At 44.0% G+C, this 19376-nt stretch overlaps 1 protein-coding gene across 1 annotated transcript; it reads left to right on the forward strand.

Moving 5' to 3' along the window:
• Window positions 1-404: 404 nt before the first annotated feature.
• tmem161b (transmembrane protein 161B) lies at window positions 405-18992 on the forward strand (the record flags this gene model as incomplete). The annotated part of the gene is made up of 12 exons (XM_080530865.1): window positions 405-537; window positions 11502-11605; window positions 12633-12716; window positions 14314-14411; window positions 14721-14877; window positions 16430-16581; window positions 16874-16934; window positions 17180-17320; window positions 17808-17921; window positions 18200-18374; window positions 18494-18590; window positions 18706-18992. Exons 1-12 carry the CDS (start codon window positions 535-537, stop codon window positions 18990-18992), a joined length of 1473 nt encoding a protein of 490 aa, XP_080386991.1. The 5' UTR covers window positions 405-534.
• Between the last annotated feature and the right edge of the window lie 384 nt (window positions 18993-19376).

Below are 19376 nucleotides of genomic sequence, written 5' to 3' on the forward strand. Positions count from 1 at the left end.
CCTTCGCGTTTGACAGACAGACCGGTATCTAGATCTTTTTTTAAAGTCACGTGTACTCTCACGTCTTCCGTTCTCGGGGGTCCTATAGTACGTCTACGGTGGTCTGTAGAGTGCCAGCACACAATTAACGGTTTACATGCATTATTATGAATGTGCATTCATTGTTTCTAGACACACGTGTATAGTAAGTCTTAGCCAGGAAAGAATGTAAACCGTAGCCTTTTGTTATAAAGACAGTAACGCCCATATTGGTTATTTGTCAATCAGGCATATCCAGTGACGCCTATCTCTACCCAGAGTCTTAGCGTGACCTCTACTGCAGTTGAAAACATTCGGGAGAACCGAGGTTGAATCAATTGAATCATTGGCGATGTAACATAGAATTCCTTGGGAATGGAATATGTGGTTATTTGATTTACCCATCAATTAAACGTTAAGAAAGGCTTATGTGCTCCGCGCCGCTGGACTTCCGACTCGGGGTGCCGCTTAGTGTGACAGTTGTCCAGACCGTTCCTCCATCTCCCCGGCATCACCATGGTGAGTACAGGTTAGCTAGACTAAGGCTAGTCCGTTAGCTTGATCCACATCACCATGGTGAGTACAGGTTAGCATGGCTAAGGCTAGTCCGCTAGCATCACCATGGTGAGTACAGGTTAGCAACATGGCTAGTCCGTTAGCTTGATCATCATCACCATGGTGAGTACAGGTTAGCATGTTAGCTTGATCCGTTAGCATCACCATGGTGAGTACAGGTTAGCTAGACTAAGGCTACATACCCAGCCATCACCTTGTCTTGAGATGTCATGTCTTAATTAACCAAAATAAGACATTTTTGTCTGTCAAGATGTCTTAAGACGTCTCGAGACAAGGTGATGGCTGGGTATGTAGTCCGTTAGCTTGATCAGCATCACCATGGTGAGTACAGGCTAGCTACATGGCTAGTCCGTTAGCTTGATCAGCAGCCAGCCAGCCAGCTTAGAAGACAGCGAACGACACCTTTAATGCAATGGATGACGAACACCCCTTTTCATCTGTACTATACGTTGTCTAAAACCGTTAGACTCATTCAGTATTTTCTATATTTTCAACCATGGATATGATAGATACCTGTCTGTCTAATTGCGCTCGCTAGCTTGCTGCTAGCGTATTCGCCTGGCTAGTAGGTAGCACCGCTACACCTGTGCAAGTCGGTGGCTGTCAAATCAAATGGATATATCAATATCTAGCTAGCTAATCCATCCTCTTTTCTGGTGCGGGTGATGGCTGATTCTCAGATAGTACAATCCGGCGTTACCAGTTGCTTTTTACCTGCCTTCACCTTGTCATTGCCATTCATTGAGAAAGTCCTGCTTTTAGGTTGGTGGGAAAAGGTGTGTCCCTCACCTGGACACCTGTTCGTGTTGACCTCGGGATGCCCTCTGGTTTATGAAGGATTTGTCTAGGTTAAATGAGAATATAGCTAGGTCGTCTATCATGAAAAGGATATTGTGATGTTGAATCTAACCCACTGAATCCCTATTTCGCGTTCTCTTATTTATGTATATTATTGAGGTGATGTATTGTATTCAGTTCTCTAGAGAAACCTGTGGAGAGCAACTTTCCATGCTGCTAGTTTCAGGTCCATTCCCCCCCCCCATGGCACTGCCAGCCCAGGAATGCAACACACTGAAGCAGAATGAAGGCCTAGGCCTAATATCAAAACATCCTTCGTTTGACAACTTCTATCTAGACCCAGACGTGTGTCTTGTTATCAATTTATTTGTTTTTTTAGGTGAATGAGGTGTAAGCTGGCTGTTCTGAGAGAGAATTGTTTCATGTGTATTTAACATGCTAAATCAATGTCTTGTATGTAGAGATGTACATCAGCATTAAGCCTAGGCTACATATTTATGCTGTTCCAATCTCCATTATCCACTATCCAGGACGTCTTCTAACTAGCCAGTGGCTCTTTGTGTACCTGTGACACAGACAACACGGCTCCTCAGTGACGAGCAGTAGAAACATACGATCCCATTCATTTCCTCCTCCTGTAGGAGTAGGTGAAGGGGGATCAACGACCAGTTTACAAGAAAATGAAATGTATTGGGTGTCCTGGTGATAACCTCAACTTAACCTACCAACTGTCAGAGAACTTAACCAGAGAGTGAGGGAGTAGTGTGGGAGTAGGTTTCAGGGCCAAGGTGGCAGTTGGACTATTGAGCTTTCATAGCTAGTCGTTATCACCCCTGGGACCCCCCCCCCTTATCCCTCATTTGTTCCTTCGTGGAGGGGTTCGTGCGGACTGGGCAAGATAAGAGAGTCCATGCTGGTTCAATTTCCCCAGGCCTTGAAGCCTGGTAGGGCTATGTGAAAGTCTCCTATGGAGAACGGTCAGTGTGTGTGGTGTGTGTGGTGTGTGTGGTGTGTGTGTGTGTGTGTGTGTGTGTGTGTGTGTGTGTGTGTGTGTGCCCGTGCTCGCCCGTGCTCGCCGTTGACCCATATATCCGGAACATATTGTATTTTCAAGTGAAATTCCCTCTTGCCTGGTGTTGCCTGATACTAGAGGTCACTTTTCTCAAGAGTGTAAATTGCAACAAAATTGGGACCCACTTCCCCTCTGTGCTTAGAAGTATTGACTTTGACTTAAAGAATGCACATAACACTGTGTGGTTCCTGGGGTCTCTCAACATCTATCCACCCCCCTGTCCCACTCCCCCTTCCTTTATCTCCCCTCTAAGACATCCATCATCTATTCCCTTCCTTACTTGTGTGTGCCCACTGCTGACCTCCCTCCCTCTGATCCAATAGTTGCACTGTTCACTAGGGATGGGAATTGATAAGATGTTGATTGATACCGATGCCATTATCGATTCTGCTTATCGATCCAAATCTTTATCAATTCCATTTTCTGTGTGGGGAAAAAAAGTAGAAAAAGTATTGAAAGTAAAACTACGTAACGACGCTCTATTACTTTCAACATGTGTTTAAAACCTGTGTTCTGGACAACGGAGGATGGTCCGCTGCTATAAAAAACACTTTTTGCTTTGGCCCGGTCTGAATGGGGAGCTGGGTTTGCACTACACTGTTTTTTTCTTGTACCTGTGATGTTCACATTCGGATGATGCCGTCTCAAATGTGAGCAAGTTCAACGTACAGCCGCATACCCGATCGCAGTTGAACAATGCCGGCATATATTTTTGGTCCAATCCACCCGTCTTTGTCCATCGTCATTGTAGGTAACTGAGAAACCGTAATTTTCCCAAACAGGAGACTTAAGGGATGCTGGAGGAACATCAAGCTAGTTTATCTGCATTCGCCATAACGATTTGAAACTACTGACAATCTCTCTGGCGTGTGTGCGCATGTGTACTGGCTGAGATTACTTCAACACACGAAAAAGTTCTACACGTGCAGTGGGTAAAAGAACGCTGCATTTGTTTGGTACACATGCGTACTGATTACTGAACCGAAGGACCCGTACCGAAAACCTTTGGTACGAATACGTGTACCGTTACACCCCTACTGTACATACTGATAATATTAAACTATGCATTTTACTTATTATATTATATATTTATATTAGCCTATATATTTTTTCAATTGTCTCACTAATTGGAAGAGTAACTTCATATTATAGCTAGGGATGCACGATATGCATTTTTTCCAACCGATACCGATATTTACCTGCTTCTCGTGGCCGATAACCGATACCGATACCGATATTATTATTATTATTTTATTTTTTCTTTCCTAGCCCCAGGGGAGCTCCCCCTCCCAAATTTCGTTGTTTGGTACCTGTACTATATCAATGACAATAAAGACCATTCAGTAGAGATGCTCCGATCAGGGTTTTTGGTGCCGATCACCGATCACCGATCACTGGAATCAGTGATCTGCCGATCCGATATCACCGATCACAGCGTCGAAAATAGCAATTGAAGCATTCTATTTATTGTGTAGCATTATTTATGTTTTTAATTATTCTTAACACCATTGACATTGTATATTAAGTATTCAAATGAAATTAGGAGATGAGAAAGTATCATGAATTGACAACCATCTGTTTTATTGAATTCACAACCACCTGTAGCTTACTTCAGGAAAAACAAATAAAATGTGAAAATAAAAATCATAATAAATAAAATGTACACTGTCACATCAAATGTGCAACATTCCACTCGAATGAGAGGAACTAGGGGCTCTTAGAGAACTTGGAGCTTATACAGTATACTGTAGCTTTCCTGAGGAACAATAAACCCAAACTAAACTGCAACATAAACAGGCTATAGCCAAATATAAAATACTGTTTCAAGTCAGTCGGTTTCAAGTCATATTTAGGAGGAGATAAGACAGCAAGTCAGCAATAATCAATAAAACAAAAAAACAAAACATTGCACCTAAGGAGATTTCAGACTCAAACCTTACTTCTGATTAAGCAGCATCACTGACAGATTAGCCTTGAGAAATACAAGCATCTCAGCGTTTTTGGCACTCAGCCTGTTCCTCTTATCTCAAATATGTCCTGCTATGCTGAAAAGTCGCTCGCTATCTACACTTGTGCAAGGTGCACAGAGAAAGACCTAAAACTCTCGCGCTAATAGTTGTTGTTGCTATGGACCTTAGTCTAGCTTAGTGACTTCCTGCTCGCGGGGTCACATGACGTCGCTGAACACTACCTACACTACGCTCGTGAAGTCGCGCTGGAACTCTGACCAGCACTCGTGGAACGCCTCTCGTCCAATCAAAGCACTCGGTCCCTTTATGACGTCGAGCCCAGTGTGCGCTTCGGCGCTCTCGGAGCGAATCGACAAACGCAGCAAATGCCGTATGATATTCGTGGTATTGAAAGTCCTTGCGTGCGTTCCTCCGCGAGGAATTTCTTTTGAGCAGACATTACAAACTGCATATTTGTTGTCTCTTTCCGACACTGTGTAATATTTCCAGACTGGCGACGCCATTTTGAAAACTGATCGGTCGTGTTTGATCGGCCGTTTTGAGAACTCCGATCAAAACCGATCAAGGCCATATCGGCCGATACCGATCGGCGCCGATCAGATCGGAGCATCACTACCATTCAGATATAATTTCACAGTTGATAACCTGTAGTTCATGCACACCTGAAGGTAAGAAAGGCTATGTAGTGAGCAAAGATTGATGATTTAATATTCCATAGTGATCTCACCAAATCTAACTTACATCACTATTGTTAACACAACAAAGAGAACACTTCTGACTCTTCAAATGTTCATTTATTATTTCCTCTAACAAACTAAATCTGTTATAGACAGTGCACAATGCGTTTTTTTGCCAAGATCTGGCCTCCTTTTATGAAAACAAAAAAGGCTCACCTAAGAGTAATTAGATGCGTTGTGCGACCTCATCATTGTCCGAGTCTCTCCTAGGGTCATAGCTGTAACATACTGTGTGTTGTCTCACTACACCACACTAACACACTGATGTGATTCGCTTTCTGTATCCGTCGTGTCCCAACGGAGTTGCCGTAGGTCGCGGCCAGCAACCAGAAATAAACTACATGTCTACAGTAAAGTCGTGTCCGTGTCTGTCAAGAACATTACAATAGCGAGCAGCGGTAAAGCTGTCAATTCCCTTGTCATCCAGTACCGGGAAACCGATGTCAGGGTTATGTGGCACTAAGTCCGCCCAGCATGGTGTCGGTAAACCTGGAGACATGTCCGCGTTAGACTGTGATGGCAGCGGATCTTCTCCCGACAGGCTAGCCATGCGACTTAGCCGTCAGCGGAGAAGTTTCTTGGGGAACACTGCACAGTGGATACACTCATCGGTAGAGATAACAGCGGCCTGGGCGTGGATTAATCCCAGACACGCTGCGCACTTAGAGTGGGTGTCCCAGCTAGCCATTTAGGTCTCGGCTGTGCTAGGTCCGCTAGCTGTGCTAGGTCCGCTAGCTGTGCTAGGTCCGCTAGCCTCAACGTTAGCCATTGCTGGCTAGGGGTTGTAGGCTAGCTGCTAGCAGGCCTCTTCACCCGTTAGCTTGTCAGCTATCAAGGGAAAACAGAGGGGCCAGGGGAGGGATATTACTATCTACCCGCTACAAGATGTGTCGTTGTGTTGTAACTCATAGACCTTTGCCCTCCTCTCCGAACTTTTGCCGAACATGTGTTGCAAATTGCAAACGCAATATCTGCCTCAGAAACTGTGAAGGATGTCCACACCGGGGAAGGCATGTTTCGCTCGCGTCTCGTCAAAACAAACTGCGTGCCTGAGTGCGGAAACCGGAAGCAGAGCGCGGAAACCGGAAACCGGAAGCAGAAATATTTCCGGCTTCATAATATCGGTTAAATATCGGCTAAATTTTATAAAACCGATAAATACCGATAAACATTAATGTCCCATTATCGGGCCGATAAATATCGGTGCCGATAATATCGTGCATCCCTAATTATAGCCTAATTACCAAAGTACCATATACTAAACCAATGGAACATTTACATACAACATCAAGTGAGATACTATTAGGGATGCTCCGATCTGGATTTTTGGGGCCGATACCGATCACCGATTTTTTTTCCTCAAGATCAACCGATACCGATTTTTTTTTTAAATACATAACTGTAGGCCTACTGACTGGATAGCCTACATATTTTTTGCTTTTTAGACAAAAGTTTTGATCCATTAGGCACCAAGCAAACGCAGACCCATTTTTATGGCATAGTAAAAGTCTGGCCTATCACCCAGTTAGGGCCTGAAGCCCAAGTCAGTGATATGGCTGTATAAAAGACATCATAAACGTGGCCTTCATGGTTTACATACTGTTACGTCCTCCTATGTTTTCTGTTCAGTTATCTGTCTTCCCCAGGAAAAAAAAAACGGTTTTTGCGATCGGCCATTTTTGCCGATCACCGATCGAGTCATTTGGAGTGAAATCGGCCGATTTAAATCGGTGGCCGATAAATCGGAGCATCCCTAGATACTATAGCTTACTGAAAGTTTCATTGCGTTTGACTTTGTCACATTTTAAATTGATAACATGCTACTTTATCAGCTTTTTCAAAGTTTGCGAACAGATACCAGGTGTTGTAGCATAGCCTGAGCGCTTGAATACTGTCCTTGTTGCGACTAAATAAAACGTTACACTCCGGATACCATAGATATTATACAGTAGATGCCTCGTTCTTGACGCAGTCAGACGCATAGCGGCTACATACAGCAGCGGCCAATGAGGTATCTAAGTTTCTTAGATCTGTACGCGACTACCCGAATCGCAACGGAGTTTAGATGAAACTACTCCCACTTCCGCATGACGTGCGCGTTGCCCGCTGCGTTGCTATGGACACCGCAGCTCTCGGCCGTAACCCTAACCCTAACCATAGCTAGCATACATTTTCCTAACCCTAACCTTAACCCTAACTGTGATCCAGCATCTCCATCTCCCTTACACATTGTGTACGTCATATGGGCGTGGTTTCGTCTAAACTCTGTTGCGATTCCGGTATGGGCGTACCGGATACTATACCGCAGAGTTTGACGTCATGACGCATGGGTTTTTGCAACGTGCAACTTAAAAACATGCAGGGATTGATAAAAGGTAGGGATGCACGATATGCATTTTTTCCAACCGATAACCGATGTTTACCCGCTTCTCGTCGCCGATAACCGATATGATAACCGATATAATTTCACAGTTGATAACCTGTAGTTCATGCACACCTGAAGGTAAGAAAGGCTATGTAGTGGGCAAAGATTGAGGATTTAATATTCCATAGTGATCTCACCAAATCTAACTTACATCACTATTGTTAACACAACAAAGAGAACACTTCTGACTCTTCAAATGTTCATTTATTAAAAAAAAGGAAATACATTTCAACATTGTTGAAAATCACATCACACTCGCTAGTCAAGCCAAACTATTGCAATGCATTGATTGGGTGAGTAATCCCCACTGCTACCTAGTTAACTAGAACACTACTTTACATTGTTACCTAGTTAACTATAACACTACTTTACATTGTTACCTAGTTAACTATAACACTACTTTACATTGTTAGCCTACCTAGTTAACTACAACACTACTTTACATTGTTAGCAGGCTCACAAAACAAGCTGTGTTAGTTGACTAGCGATGTGTCATTCATGTTCAACAACGCTTAGCTCGCCTTTTATTTTGAAATCGCGAAAACGAAAACAGAAGTCAATGTCGGAATGAGCCTCTCCTTGTTGTTCAGAGAACAGATGCCAAACTACCGACATGTTTGCTGTAATAATATTATTTGGCAGTAGAAAGCCATCAGTCAATAGCCCGTCTCATTCACAGAACAGCATGGGTTGCCTGCACTGTTTGATTGCGTATTTTAGAGCAGACTACAGAGATGGTGAACATTAGCACTAGCTAACATTGGCTATCTATTTACCTTAGCTTACCAATTGACTGCATGGCTGTACGCAGGCGCAGCATCATCAGCGCGACAAGCGGAACCGGAAATATTTCCGGCTTCATATTATCGGCTCTATATCGGCTAAAATTTAATAAAACCGATAAATATTTAATAACATTAATTTCCCAATATCAAGCCGATAATATTGTGCATCCCTAATAAAAGGAATTGATAACTTTGGAGGCGTCCGATTCCGATCCATCAAAACATTTGTTACCGGTTTTCGATTCCCGTCCCTAGTTGGGCAGTATCCTATTTTTTCTACCGTCCTCAAATTTAAACATTGCGCAGCAGATTTTTTTTATGACTGTAAAAAAGATGATGTAGCCTATTGGTATTGACACCATTGCTATTTTGAAATCCCCCGGTGTACGTTTTTACTGTATTAGCCTACCACCCAACCCTACTGTTTACCAGATCCTTCTCTGAATCAGAGAACTAGAGATCTCTAAATCACTTATTTCGTCTCTAACCTGCATTGTTGTTGACGCTCACAGAGCCCTGAGAAGGTGCTACGTCAGCTGATTCAGCCATTGAGTATTTTTCTTCCACGGGAAAATGAGGTAAAATTAGTCAATAAAAATGTCACAATAGAGCCACTGTAAAACCGTCACACTTTCACTCACATTTATTCTCCCCCTGCACATGTTTATGACCTCATATACTCTCTGGGGGTAACAGTGTCCCCCAGCTGATGGAAAATACTGTCTCTGGGCTCCCTAAGCACCTCTTTATGCATTCAGATCCAGGCAGCCAGGTTAGCAGAGAGGGGATGGATCCGGGTGGGATGTGGTGTTTGACCGTGTCAGGTGCTAACAATGTTTTTAGAAAGTCAGGCCACTGATGGACTGTCACATGATACAGATGGAGTAAGATTCTTAGAAGGTATGAGTTTTCGTCACTCTACATTAAGGGCATGAGAGCTTCTGTGAATATTGGTCTAAATGTCGGCGACAGGCTTGAAATTGGGCTAAAGCCAAAGCTAGCTATCACAGGACCAGCAATTTCATTGATGAGTACTGGGTCTGGGTGTTCCCAGCTAAGCATCATTGCTACTGAGAGGTCCACAGTTTGACAAGACACTTGTTTTTCTTACAGTGATTTGTGGCAGTTTGGACGTGCTCCGTTGCCTTGAAGACACCAATGAAGTGCTCTCTTATTTGTTATTGCAGCTCTATATCATATTCTTTAACTGGAGAAAAGAGGGGCTGTGTGTGTGTGTGTGTGTGTGTGTGTGTGTGTGTGTGTGTTTACTGTTGCACTGTACACAACTGAAACAGAAAACAATCCTAAATAGAATTTTGGAGACTGTATTTCTTTGGGAATGTACTTTCTTGCCAGCGAATTGGAAGTGTACCATCATAAGTGGCTTACTAAGCTTTATGCAATTGTTTCCTAATATTTTCCCAATAATCCCGGAATTGGGTTTAGAATGTTGGTCTCCTGTAAAAAAGAAGAAGGTTCGCGTCCGAAAACATGATGTGCGACGACGACTCTAGTAGCACAGGATTTTTTTATTTTATTTATTTGCTCAGTTGCTCTGCCCTCAAAAATCCATAACTGTTATCCTCTAAGGAAAGCAGCCTTAGTGAGGAAGTGTGGAAGAAAGAGAACATGGATGAAGTGAACTCTTCACCTAAGGGACAGTTCACAAAGTGAATTCTTCATCTCTCCTCCTCTTGTTATCTGCTAAAGTCAGTTCAGCTCTAGGTTATATCCATGTTTGGGCTTTTGTGAATACGAGCTCACATTCAATGTAGTGGTGTGTGTTCAATGGGACAACTAGCCTATATCTATATATCTCTCACTCTCTCTTTGTCTCCATTGAAGGACCCCCGCTTGGCTACGTTTCCAAAGTTGATAACTAATCTAATAATCAAAATGCAGACGAGATGCTCCCATTCTTTTGCTTGCAGTGAACATTTTCTTTTACATTCCATGCTATAGAATAAGAGTTTTCTTGAATATGCACTTAAGACTTAAGACTAGGTCCAGATCTAGCTTATGTTATTACTTAAGCCCATGTTTTACACCCATGGAATTATATTCAGTCTAGTTCAAAATATCCATGTTGTGCCAATAGATGAGCATCCCATCACACCTCAAAGGAAGGCCACCCACACAGGTTGTAGAACATTGTCATTGGCTTTGTGGAGCGGTCTATCTCTCATCACCTCACTGCCCTCTCATTTTGCCAATCATATTCAGCATAAAATATGCGGCCATCAATTACCTGTCCTTAAGGCATTTCTGCTTTATTGGGATAGAGATAGTAGAGATTGACAGGAAGAATGGGTGAGAGAGGGATGACATGCAGGATATGTCTACGGCCAGAATCGAACCCGGGACCCTGCGATTACATGGCTGACGCCTTAGTGTGCTATGCCACCAAGCACCCTGAGATGGATGATTTTAAACGTTTTTCTCTTAGGGCATTCCAGACACATTTGTTAAGGAAAAGAGGTCAACAGTGTTCATAATCATTGAACACATTCGGGAGTTGTATAAGAGGCGCTTAGTGGTCGGACCAGGAAGGTGAGCTCTAGGCCTATTAGTTAGGCTAAGTGTGTTAGTACAGAAGGAGTTCTGGTCCCGGGTTCACACTCAGTAGGCACAACGTAGCCCAACGATACGCTTCGAATAACTAAAATGTGTGTTGTTATTGAGCCAATTGTGGTTAGGCTAGTACCCTGTTTCACTCATTTTAAACATGTTTTCTTACTGAACGGTTTTACTGTAGTTTGCTTTGTCCGTGCGCTCCTAGAGCCTTTTTTTAAATTTATTTTTTACTGCTTTTCTTTTTTTTTAACTACCGACTACTGATACCTTTGGGTGAGTCCATTCTAAAAATAGTAATAGATTCCAATGCAGGAATGGTGGATTTTTCCCCTCTTGATTCTACCAAGCTATTTTCAGTGTTGCTGTCACTTGATCAATACAGCCACAAATCTGAGTGATGGAATTCCTTATTACATTTAGACATTATACTGACAAGACGAAACATGAAATGACTTATCTCAATGTAGAGCCAGAGAGTAGTAACTGTATGTCATATCGGTCCAATTCCTATTTGAATATGATTTGATTTGTTTTCCCCTCCCTCAGGGTGTGATCGGTGTGCAGCTGGTGGTTACCATGGTAATGGCCAGCGTAATTCAGAAGATCATACCTCATTATTCCTTTGCGAGATGGCTACTCTGCAGTGGCAGGTAATGTAGAACAAACTCTACCTGCATTTCTGACAGTGTCCTAAGTACCACAATTTAATCTCCTCTGTAGTTTTCCTTCAGAACAGCTTATTTTCGGAGGAGTCCTAACAATGCGGAACAGAGTGTTTGCTCTACTTATAAACAGTCTCCTTTTTTCATTGTTTGCTGAAAGGGAATTTTTTCAAATATTTCATCATTAAGTTGCATTGCAAAGACCAAAGGGCATCATCAAATATTGGGACGACCCGAGAGGACTGGGGGAATAAAAATAAAACGCCCGCCTGGTTTCGCCTAATTAGTGCCATATATGTTTTTTCAGTAAACAGCTTCTCAGAACACACTTAATAATTCATCAGTGCTTGTTTTTTTTCGTTTTTTTTTCAAGGGCTGTTGGAAGTTTTTCAAAAAAGTTTTGCCCAAGTAGGAGGCCCGGAGTGTTGCTCCAGAGAGTTCTGCAATTAAGTTTTCCATAATAAATAAATAAACATGAAAAACAAGCCTTCTCTCCGCCCTTCCCTCATTCCGTACACACGTATGCCTCTCAGGGCCAGTGACAAGTGGGTCTCTAAACAAAGTTAAAGAGGTTGCCTGAAATGTTAGTCTTCAAAAGGCTGCTCTTAAATTAGTTTCTGTTTTAAGTCTGTCCCTCAAGGAATGTGATAACTACCCTCTTTGTACACCCGCTAGCAATTGTTTTTAGAAGTGTATTAGCACACTTGAAAACGTACAATATGCTTAATGCTGTGAGAAATAGATATTTTTCAGAATTCTTTTTTTATTGTTTGCTTCTCAATTGCCAATTGATGCTCATAATCATGTTTACACCAAGGCTTAAAGGCATTTTTGACTTAAGTATATTTATGCATTTTTGATATGGACAGTTGTAAAAGCTTAGTTTTGTTAGTAAATTTGCTATTATGCCCCCCTGACCCCACCCCACCCCCAAGACCAGGATCAGGGATTGCTGGTGTAGACCACAGCCTGCCTATGTTATTCAATTCACCTCTCTTCCTCTCCTCTTCCTCAGTCTGCGGTGGTACCAGCACCCCACAGAAGATGAGTTGAGGAGCCTCGCCGGAAAACAGCAAAAAGGAAAAAGCAAGAAAGACAGGTAGATTGGGTGGGTGGGTGGGTGGGGGAGGGAGGGCAGAGGAGTGGGGGTGGCAGTGGCAGCACAGAGGGGTACAAGTGGTGCCTCTTTTATCAGGGAGAAATAAAAAGACGACACCCAGACATTTCAGAGGAACAGAGAACACAGGTGCGTCAGCAGAGGGATGAAGCTGATGTGTTGAGGAGACTCGTTTAAGGCTCATTTGAAGTCTCTTTTTGCTTTTTTGCTTTTTTTTCAGTTTTCCAATTCCTAAGCTTAGCTTAGAATGGGTCCTGTCGTGTAACTAGATGGTTCATTTGGTTGGGTGGTTGGTCAGACAGACCAAGACAATCTGCAGCCATCACATTCCAGATGTGTATACATGAGGTTACGACCTTTCCAACAAAACCAATTCTTTGTCAGGGTTTAGTAAGTAGGAGCTATGACTACGTTGACAATGTTCCTAAAACAAGTTATGAACAGAGAAGCCTCTGTACGATTGTGACTTGTCCGAGATAAATTACGCATTTCATTCTTAATCCGTGTTGCCGCTTGCTTCGAACAGAAGCCACGCCATGGCAAAGTAGAATGTCCTCAAACTGTTCAACTGAACTCACTGAAGTTAGCCATGTCTTGTCCCACACGTTATCCAGACTCTACCTTGGGGCCCGTTCTTTTATAGCCTAGTCTTGATTCTTTAGTCTACACGAGGCAGGTCAGAGCTCAACGCCACACTTTTGCTAATCCCGCAAAGTACAAAAAGACGGACCCACTGTCCTTTTGCCTGCTCATGGTATGCATGCGGCTCCGCGGCTTTTGTCACTGTGCTGACTCCCTGAGCCGAGGGGTGAAGCCGAACCCCCTTTTTTCCAGTCAGGTGCCCCAGAGATGAAAACTGTTGAGGGCATGTTTGGCCCCGGTCTCTCGTCGTGGTATTGTCCTCTTGAGTCCAGCACACACACAGGGCTGAACAAACACAGCCCCCTGCTCGTCAGGGAGGCCCAGCAAGAAAGGTTTGCAGGAACAGCTGGGCCCAGCCCCAGCCCCAGCTGCACGTCGCCCCAGTCGGCCCCCACCATCCCGTCCCACTGCTCTTAGCAGTCTGCAGTATTCATCCCTGGACACACCCGCTTCAGCCAAATACAGCCCTTTGACAAAATATGAAATGTATGGGATTTATTTTTCTCCACTAATCCTCAATACAAAGAGCTAACATCAGTGCCAGATACTGTTTAGGGGTTACAGATGCCAGTTTGAGGAAAGCTGCATGAGTCCAGCCAGGTGTAGTGGCCATAGGGCTTGGTTGAGGTCACAGAGAGACACCTGGCTTTTTGTTGCTTCTTACAGATGCCCAAAATGTCCTCATTCAGGTCCGAGTGTGATTTTAGTGTGATTGTTTGTTGTGCTCCACTTTAGGGCAGCTAGTAAACTAACAAGATAGCAGTGATTTTTTCTGCTCTGCCATCATTCCATCAAGGTCGGAGTGTGACCAGTTTACCAGGACAATCCTGTGCAACACTGCCTGCATTATACAGTTGCTTGCATTATTGACGACATCTCTCTATGTTCTTCAAATGTCTTCCTCTTATTGATTTGTGCCTCTTGTCTTTTGTCCCAGGAGGAACAATGGCCACATAGAGAACAAGCCTGTGACCATTCCCAAGGACATTGACCTGCAGCTGGAGACCAAGTGTATCACAGAGGTAGACACATTAGGTATGGGCTGTCATATCGATTAGGATTTTTTTGTTCGAACATTTCCCAAACCGTTCCCAGATTCTGCATTCTGAATACTAGCTTATTGCAATTAGCGATGCGTGATATATCGGCCATTATATCTGTTATCAGCAGATAATGGCTTAAAAACATGATATCGGTATGGCACATAATGTATTTATTGCTGATATTGTATAGCATTAGTAATAGTAGCAATAGTAATATGATCAGGGAAATGTTTAATTGTGTACCGGCTCTGAAATTAGGCTATTTCTCAATCAATAATGCTGTCCCTCCGTCTCTCTGCAGCGTTGCATTACTTCCCAGAGTTCCAATGGCTGGTGGACTTCACAGTGGCAGCCACACTGGTGTACCTGATCACAGAGCTGTACTACGCCGTGGCACAACCCACTGGAGAGATGAATATCAGCGTGGTGTGGTGCCTGCTCGTGCTGGCCTTTGTCATGTATCCTTCTATGTCAGTCAATTAATCAATCAGCATCAGCATTATACCTAAATAACACTTTTTTTGACCAGGGCATCAAATACATTTATTATGATAATTTAAAAAAAAAAGTGTTTTAAACCTTTCATTTTAGCCACAGTTTCTGGTAACGTATTTGTCTTTAGTCATTCCACGTTCATTCAAACCCTACCTCTGTTCCCTATCTTTCGGTGGGGTTAACATCAATCTGTCCGCGAGAGTGAACAAATCAGAGAGCCTTGATTGTGCCCTCACCATTTCAGCCATGGGAGAGCCCCTACAGTCAGCCCGCCAGTCTGACTGCACTGACGTGGCCATGAACTGACAGGCCAAGCTCCCGGTGACTACATGTCAGCCTGCTACCTGCTACTTTCTTCCGCCAAACGCGTCACCAAATAATACGCATTATCCCCCCGCTACAGTCTTCAGGGATAATTTTTTTCCCACGCTCCCTGCCTGAGTGCAGGGATCTGCGCACCCATTTCCTGCCTGCTGCGGAAGATTGGAGGCCCAATTTTCACAGCCCACCAGACTCATTTGCCTGGGAAATAGAGAGACTGACTGGGGAGGGAGGGGATGGATGGGAGCGTGGAAGAGGCTGGGTGGATGATGATGATGATGATGGGGGGTGTGTGTGTGTGTATGTGTGTGTGTGTGTGTGTGTGTGTGTGTGTGTGTGTGTGTGTGTGTGTGTGTGTGTGTGTGATTTCAGATTGATTTCAGATTTCCCATCTTGACCTTACTGGGAGTTTGGGAGACAGTGGCTAAAGCCAAATGACTTACTGTGTTAATCTGTCTAACATGTACTGTATGTGATGAAATGGGACTTCTTAGGTAAGACCGCACCATTAAAGTGGGACTTCCTTTCCGGAAGTTTAGAGAAACATGTCGCTGTGTCTTAATATTGAAATGTCTTATTATCGCTTGGCATAGAGTTAACCTTTTAGCAAGGTGTTGCCATAAGTGTGTTTAGTCATTTAGAAGAAGCTTTTTAACAGGAAAGGCAATAAATGCTTTTGGTGGCTCTCAGTTGATGGGTAGCTTTTATAATCGGCCTTCAGTATTCAGGATATGACCCCCAGAGTAACAGACCCCATCAGATTCATCTTCTCTTCCTAGAAAGGATAGAGACATTGGCATGCCATCACCACCAGGCCATGTTAAAGAAAGGTTAATCTCTGAAGGCCTGTTCTGGAAGCATGCAGCCCTGGAACGGTATAAAACCCATTCTAGTACTGAGACAGGCAGACCTCCACTAATGTACCACAGCCGTACGTCATCTGTGTGTGTAGGCCAGAGGGTTCAGTGTGAGGTACACTGACAGCTTCCTATTTTTCTGATGTTAACGACTAGTGGTGGACACCGATATCGATGAATCACTATGATTTGAAGGCTCTTTTCTTCTTTGTTGTGTGATGCTTGCAGGTGACGCTGTTTGTAGCGGCCGTGCAGAGAAATATGATTCACATTCATACATACTTTCATCAGTCGTGTGTTTCTGCTGTTGCGTTTCCTTGACTCTCTGGCCCCTCAGTAAGGCCCTCTTCTCCCTGACGGCCCACTACTTCAAGCTGGAGGAAGGCGGTGAGCGTTCGCTCTGCATTACCTTTGGCTTCTTCTTCTTCGTCAAAGCCATGGCCATCCTCATCGTCACTGAGAACTACCTGGAATTTGGCTTGGAGACCGGTGAGTGACCCATCATCCTATAGTAACCCTTTGTTTTACCGTCCTACTGCAGCTGGTGTACCCTGTATTTACTATGTAGTAAGTATTTGGTAGCCAGGACTACTTTCAGGTGCTGACTTCAAAGATTTCAGCACAGTTGTAACTACCTAATACTAAAAGGCACATAGAAGTGAGAAGAAACAATGTTTAATAATAATAATAATAATGCAATTATCAGGTCATTTTACCCGGCTCTTTCAAAGTAGGAACCTGCGTAATACCATTTTTAAAAAATGTTTTCATTTTCTTTTAGGTTTTGCTAATTTCTCTGAAAGCGCTTTACATTTTCTGGAGAACCAGGGTCTGGACTCTCAGTAAGTATGAACGTTATCTATGACTGTGCCTTTGTCGAGAGTAAAATGTTATTATTACCGGTATATATTATTAACATTAAAGAGCCAACATTCAAATAATAATAATAATAATAACAACCGTTATTTGTAAGCACTTTTCCTGCAAACGTTGCATGAACATGGTAGCGTGAGTGTACTTGTTTATACTTGTATATATGTTATAGGAATGTGAGACAAACAATACCCTGATATGTTATTTTCACCAGGGGTCCTATATCTAAACTCACCTTCAAGCTGATCCTGGCTCTGCTCTGCTCTCTGATTGGTGCGTTCCTGACTTTCCCTGGCCTGCGTTTGGCCCAGATGCACTTGGACGCCCTCAACCTGACCACAGCCAAATTCACACAGTGAGTTGCCCCTCTCCTTCCTTTTCAGACCATAGCAACACAGTTGTTCTTCTCCCATCCTTATGGGCCGGCAGGGTTGGGTCTGTTTGAATATCATGGTTGGGTTGGGGACCATGATTGGGTTGGGGATGGCTGCAATATGCATGTCAATACCACAGATAATTATAGGGCTTACCTGTGGTTGATGTCGTTGAAGAACCAATATGTATATTTCAGCTTAAAAATAGTGCTAAATGGCCATGATAAATCAGTAGCCATCATTGGTAGGCATACATACTGGGTGTACTGTAGCATATAATAGAAGATGCTAGTGGCATGTCAAGGAGCCCCATCAAAAGACATTTATGACACAATTGATGGGAAACGTGTTGTTATTGATGTACCCTGTGCCTCTGAGCACTCCTGTATGGTGCCAACCTGATGCCTGAGGCTACAGTACCTCTGTACCTGACTGTTTTACCCCCCCCTCCCCATTCCTCTCCCCTAGGACCTTGCTTCATATCAACTTCTTGGCTCCTCTTATTATGGTCTTGCTGTGGGTTAGGCCCATAACTAAGGACTACTTCCTGAACCCTAACCTAGGGAAGGACGGTGTGCCTTTGTAAGTTAACCTCTTTGTCTTTATTTATTTAGCAATCTGCGTTTTTAGAGGCTATCACGTTAAAGCACATTGTCGAAAGAGCATCAAACTCAAGGTCGAACGAATCAGCCCTGCCCAAAAATGTACAGTTTCAAGAAGTTGTGTCATGTCAAGCAGCCTCCGTTTACAATAGTAATTTCACCGTAACCCTCTCCTCTCTTTTAATCTCACTAACACTAAACGCAGACAAATTCTCACTAACCTCTCGCTAACACTCTCTGTCGCTGCTTCTCTAACAGGATGTCTGAGGCGACGTACGATACCTTGCGGCTATGGGCTATCCTGCTGCTGTGTGTGCTGCGGTTGGCCATGATGAGGCACCACCTCCAGGCCTACCTCAACCTGGCCAAGAAGGGCGTGGATCAGATGAAGAAGGAGGCGGGACGCATCAGTACAGTCGACCTACAGAAGATGGTGAGTGGCAGCATGGGCGGGCCAAACGTCAGTCAGACATGATGCGCAATGCATGAGAGGAACAATGGAGTAGTCTTCTTAACAGTTTGTGACTTTTTTTCTTTCTCCTCTGCTCTCAGGTGGCACGTGTTTTTTACTACCTGTGTGTCATCGCTCTGCAGTATATGGCACCCTTGGTGATGTTGCTGCATACAACCTTGCTGCTAAAAACCTTAGGTGAGTTTGCCGTCAGTAATAATAATATTGACTCCATAAAGGATTTACCTTCGTAACCGATTGTTAACTCACCATGGTACTAATTCCTGCCTGAAACCTTCCCTCTCTGTTATAGGTGGACACTCCTGGGGGGTGTACCCTGAAGAGGACCTCCCCTGCCCTTTGGAGATGAACTCTGACCCTGTCACGGTGGTAGCAGCACCAACAGCAGCTCCAGATGCAGGGGTGGAGGCACAGGCGTCAGTGGCTCAGCTGGCAGTAGCCCTCGGGGGCCTGCGGACAGTCTTCAGCCCGCTGCTCTTCCGTGGCGTCCTTTCCTTCCTCACCTGGTGGATCGCTGCCTGCCTGTTCTCCACCTCCCTCTTTGGCCTCTTCTACCACCAGTATCTTATGGCTGCATAACGGTGTCGCCCACCACAGGGTCCACGGTGCCCCACAGGGGTCAATTCTTGGCCCATTCAGAAAGTGACTGTGTGGGGCCCTGGTGACTGCTCTCCTCCCCTTAGCCCAGCCCTGACACTCATGACCATATCAGCAGAGCTCCGGGTTCACCCTCCCCCCCCCCCCCCAGTGCTTCCTCCATGGATGACTCTTAAACTGTCATTCTTTTATTACTACCTTTTTATTTGGAGAGCAGGATTCACAAACTTTAACAAAGAGAACTAATATGAATGAAAATAATATAATATGTGTGTGCAAGTCTTAAGTCTAGACTGGAGGAGGGATGGGGAAACCTGTGAGTTCTGAATGGGCGGTGGAGCTAAGCCAGCCAATGGCAGGTCACCG

Source organism: Nansenia antarctica (genome assembly GCF_963989245.1).
Source record: "Nansenia antarctica genome assembly, chromosome: 5".
Lineage (NCBI taxonomy): Eukaryota > Metazoa > Chordata > Actinopteri > Argentiniformes > Microstomatidae > Nansenia > Nansenia antarctica.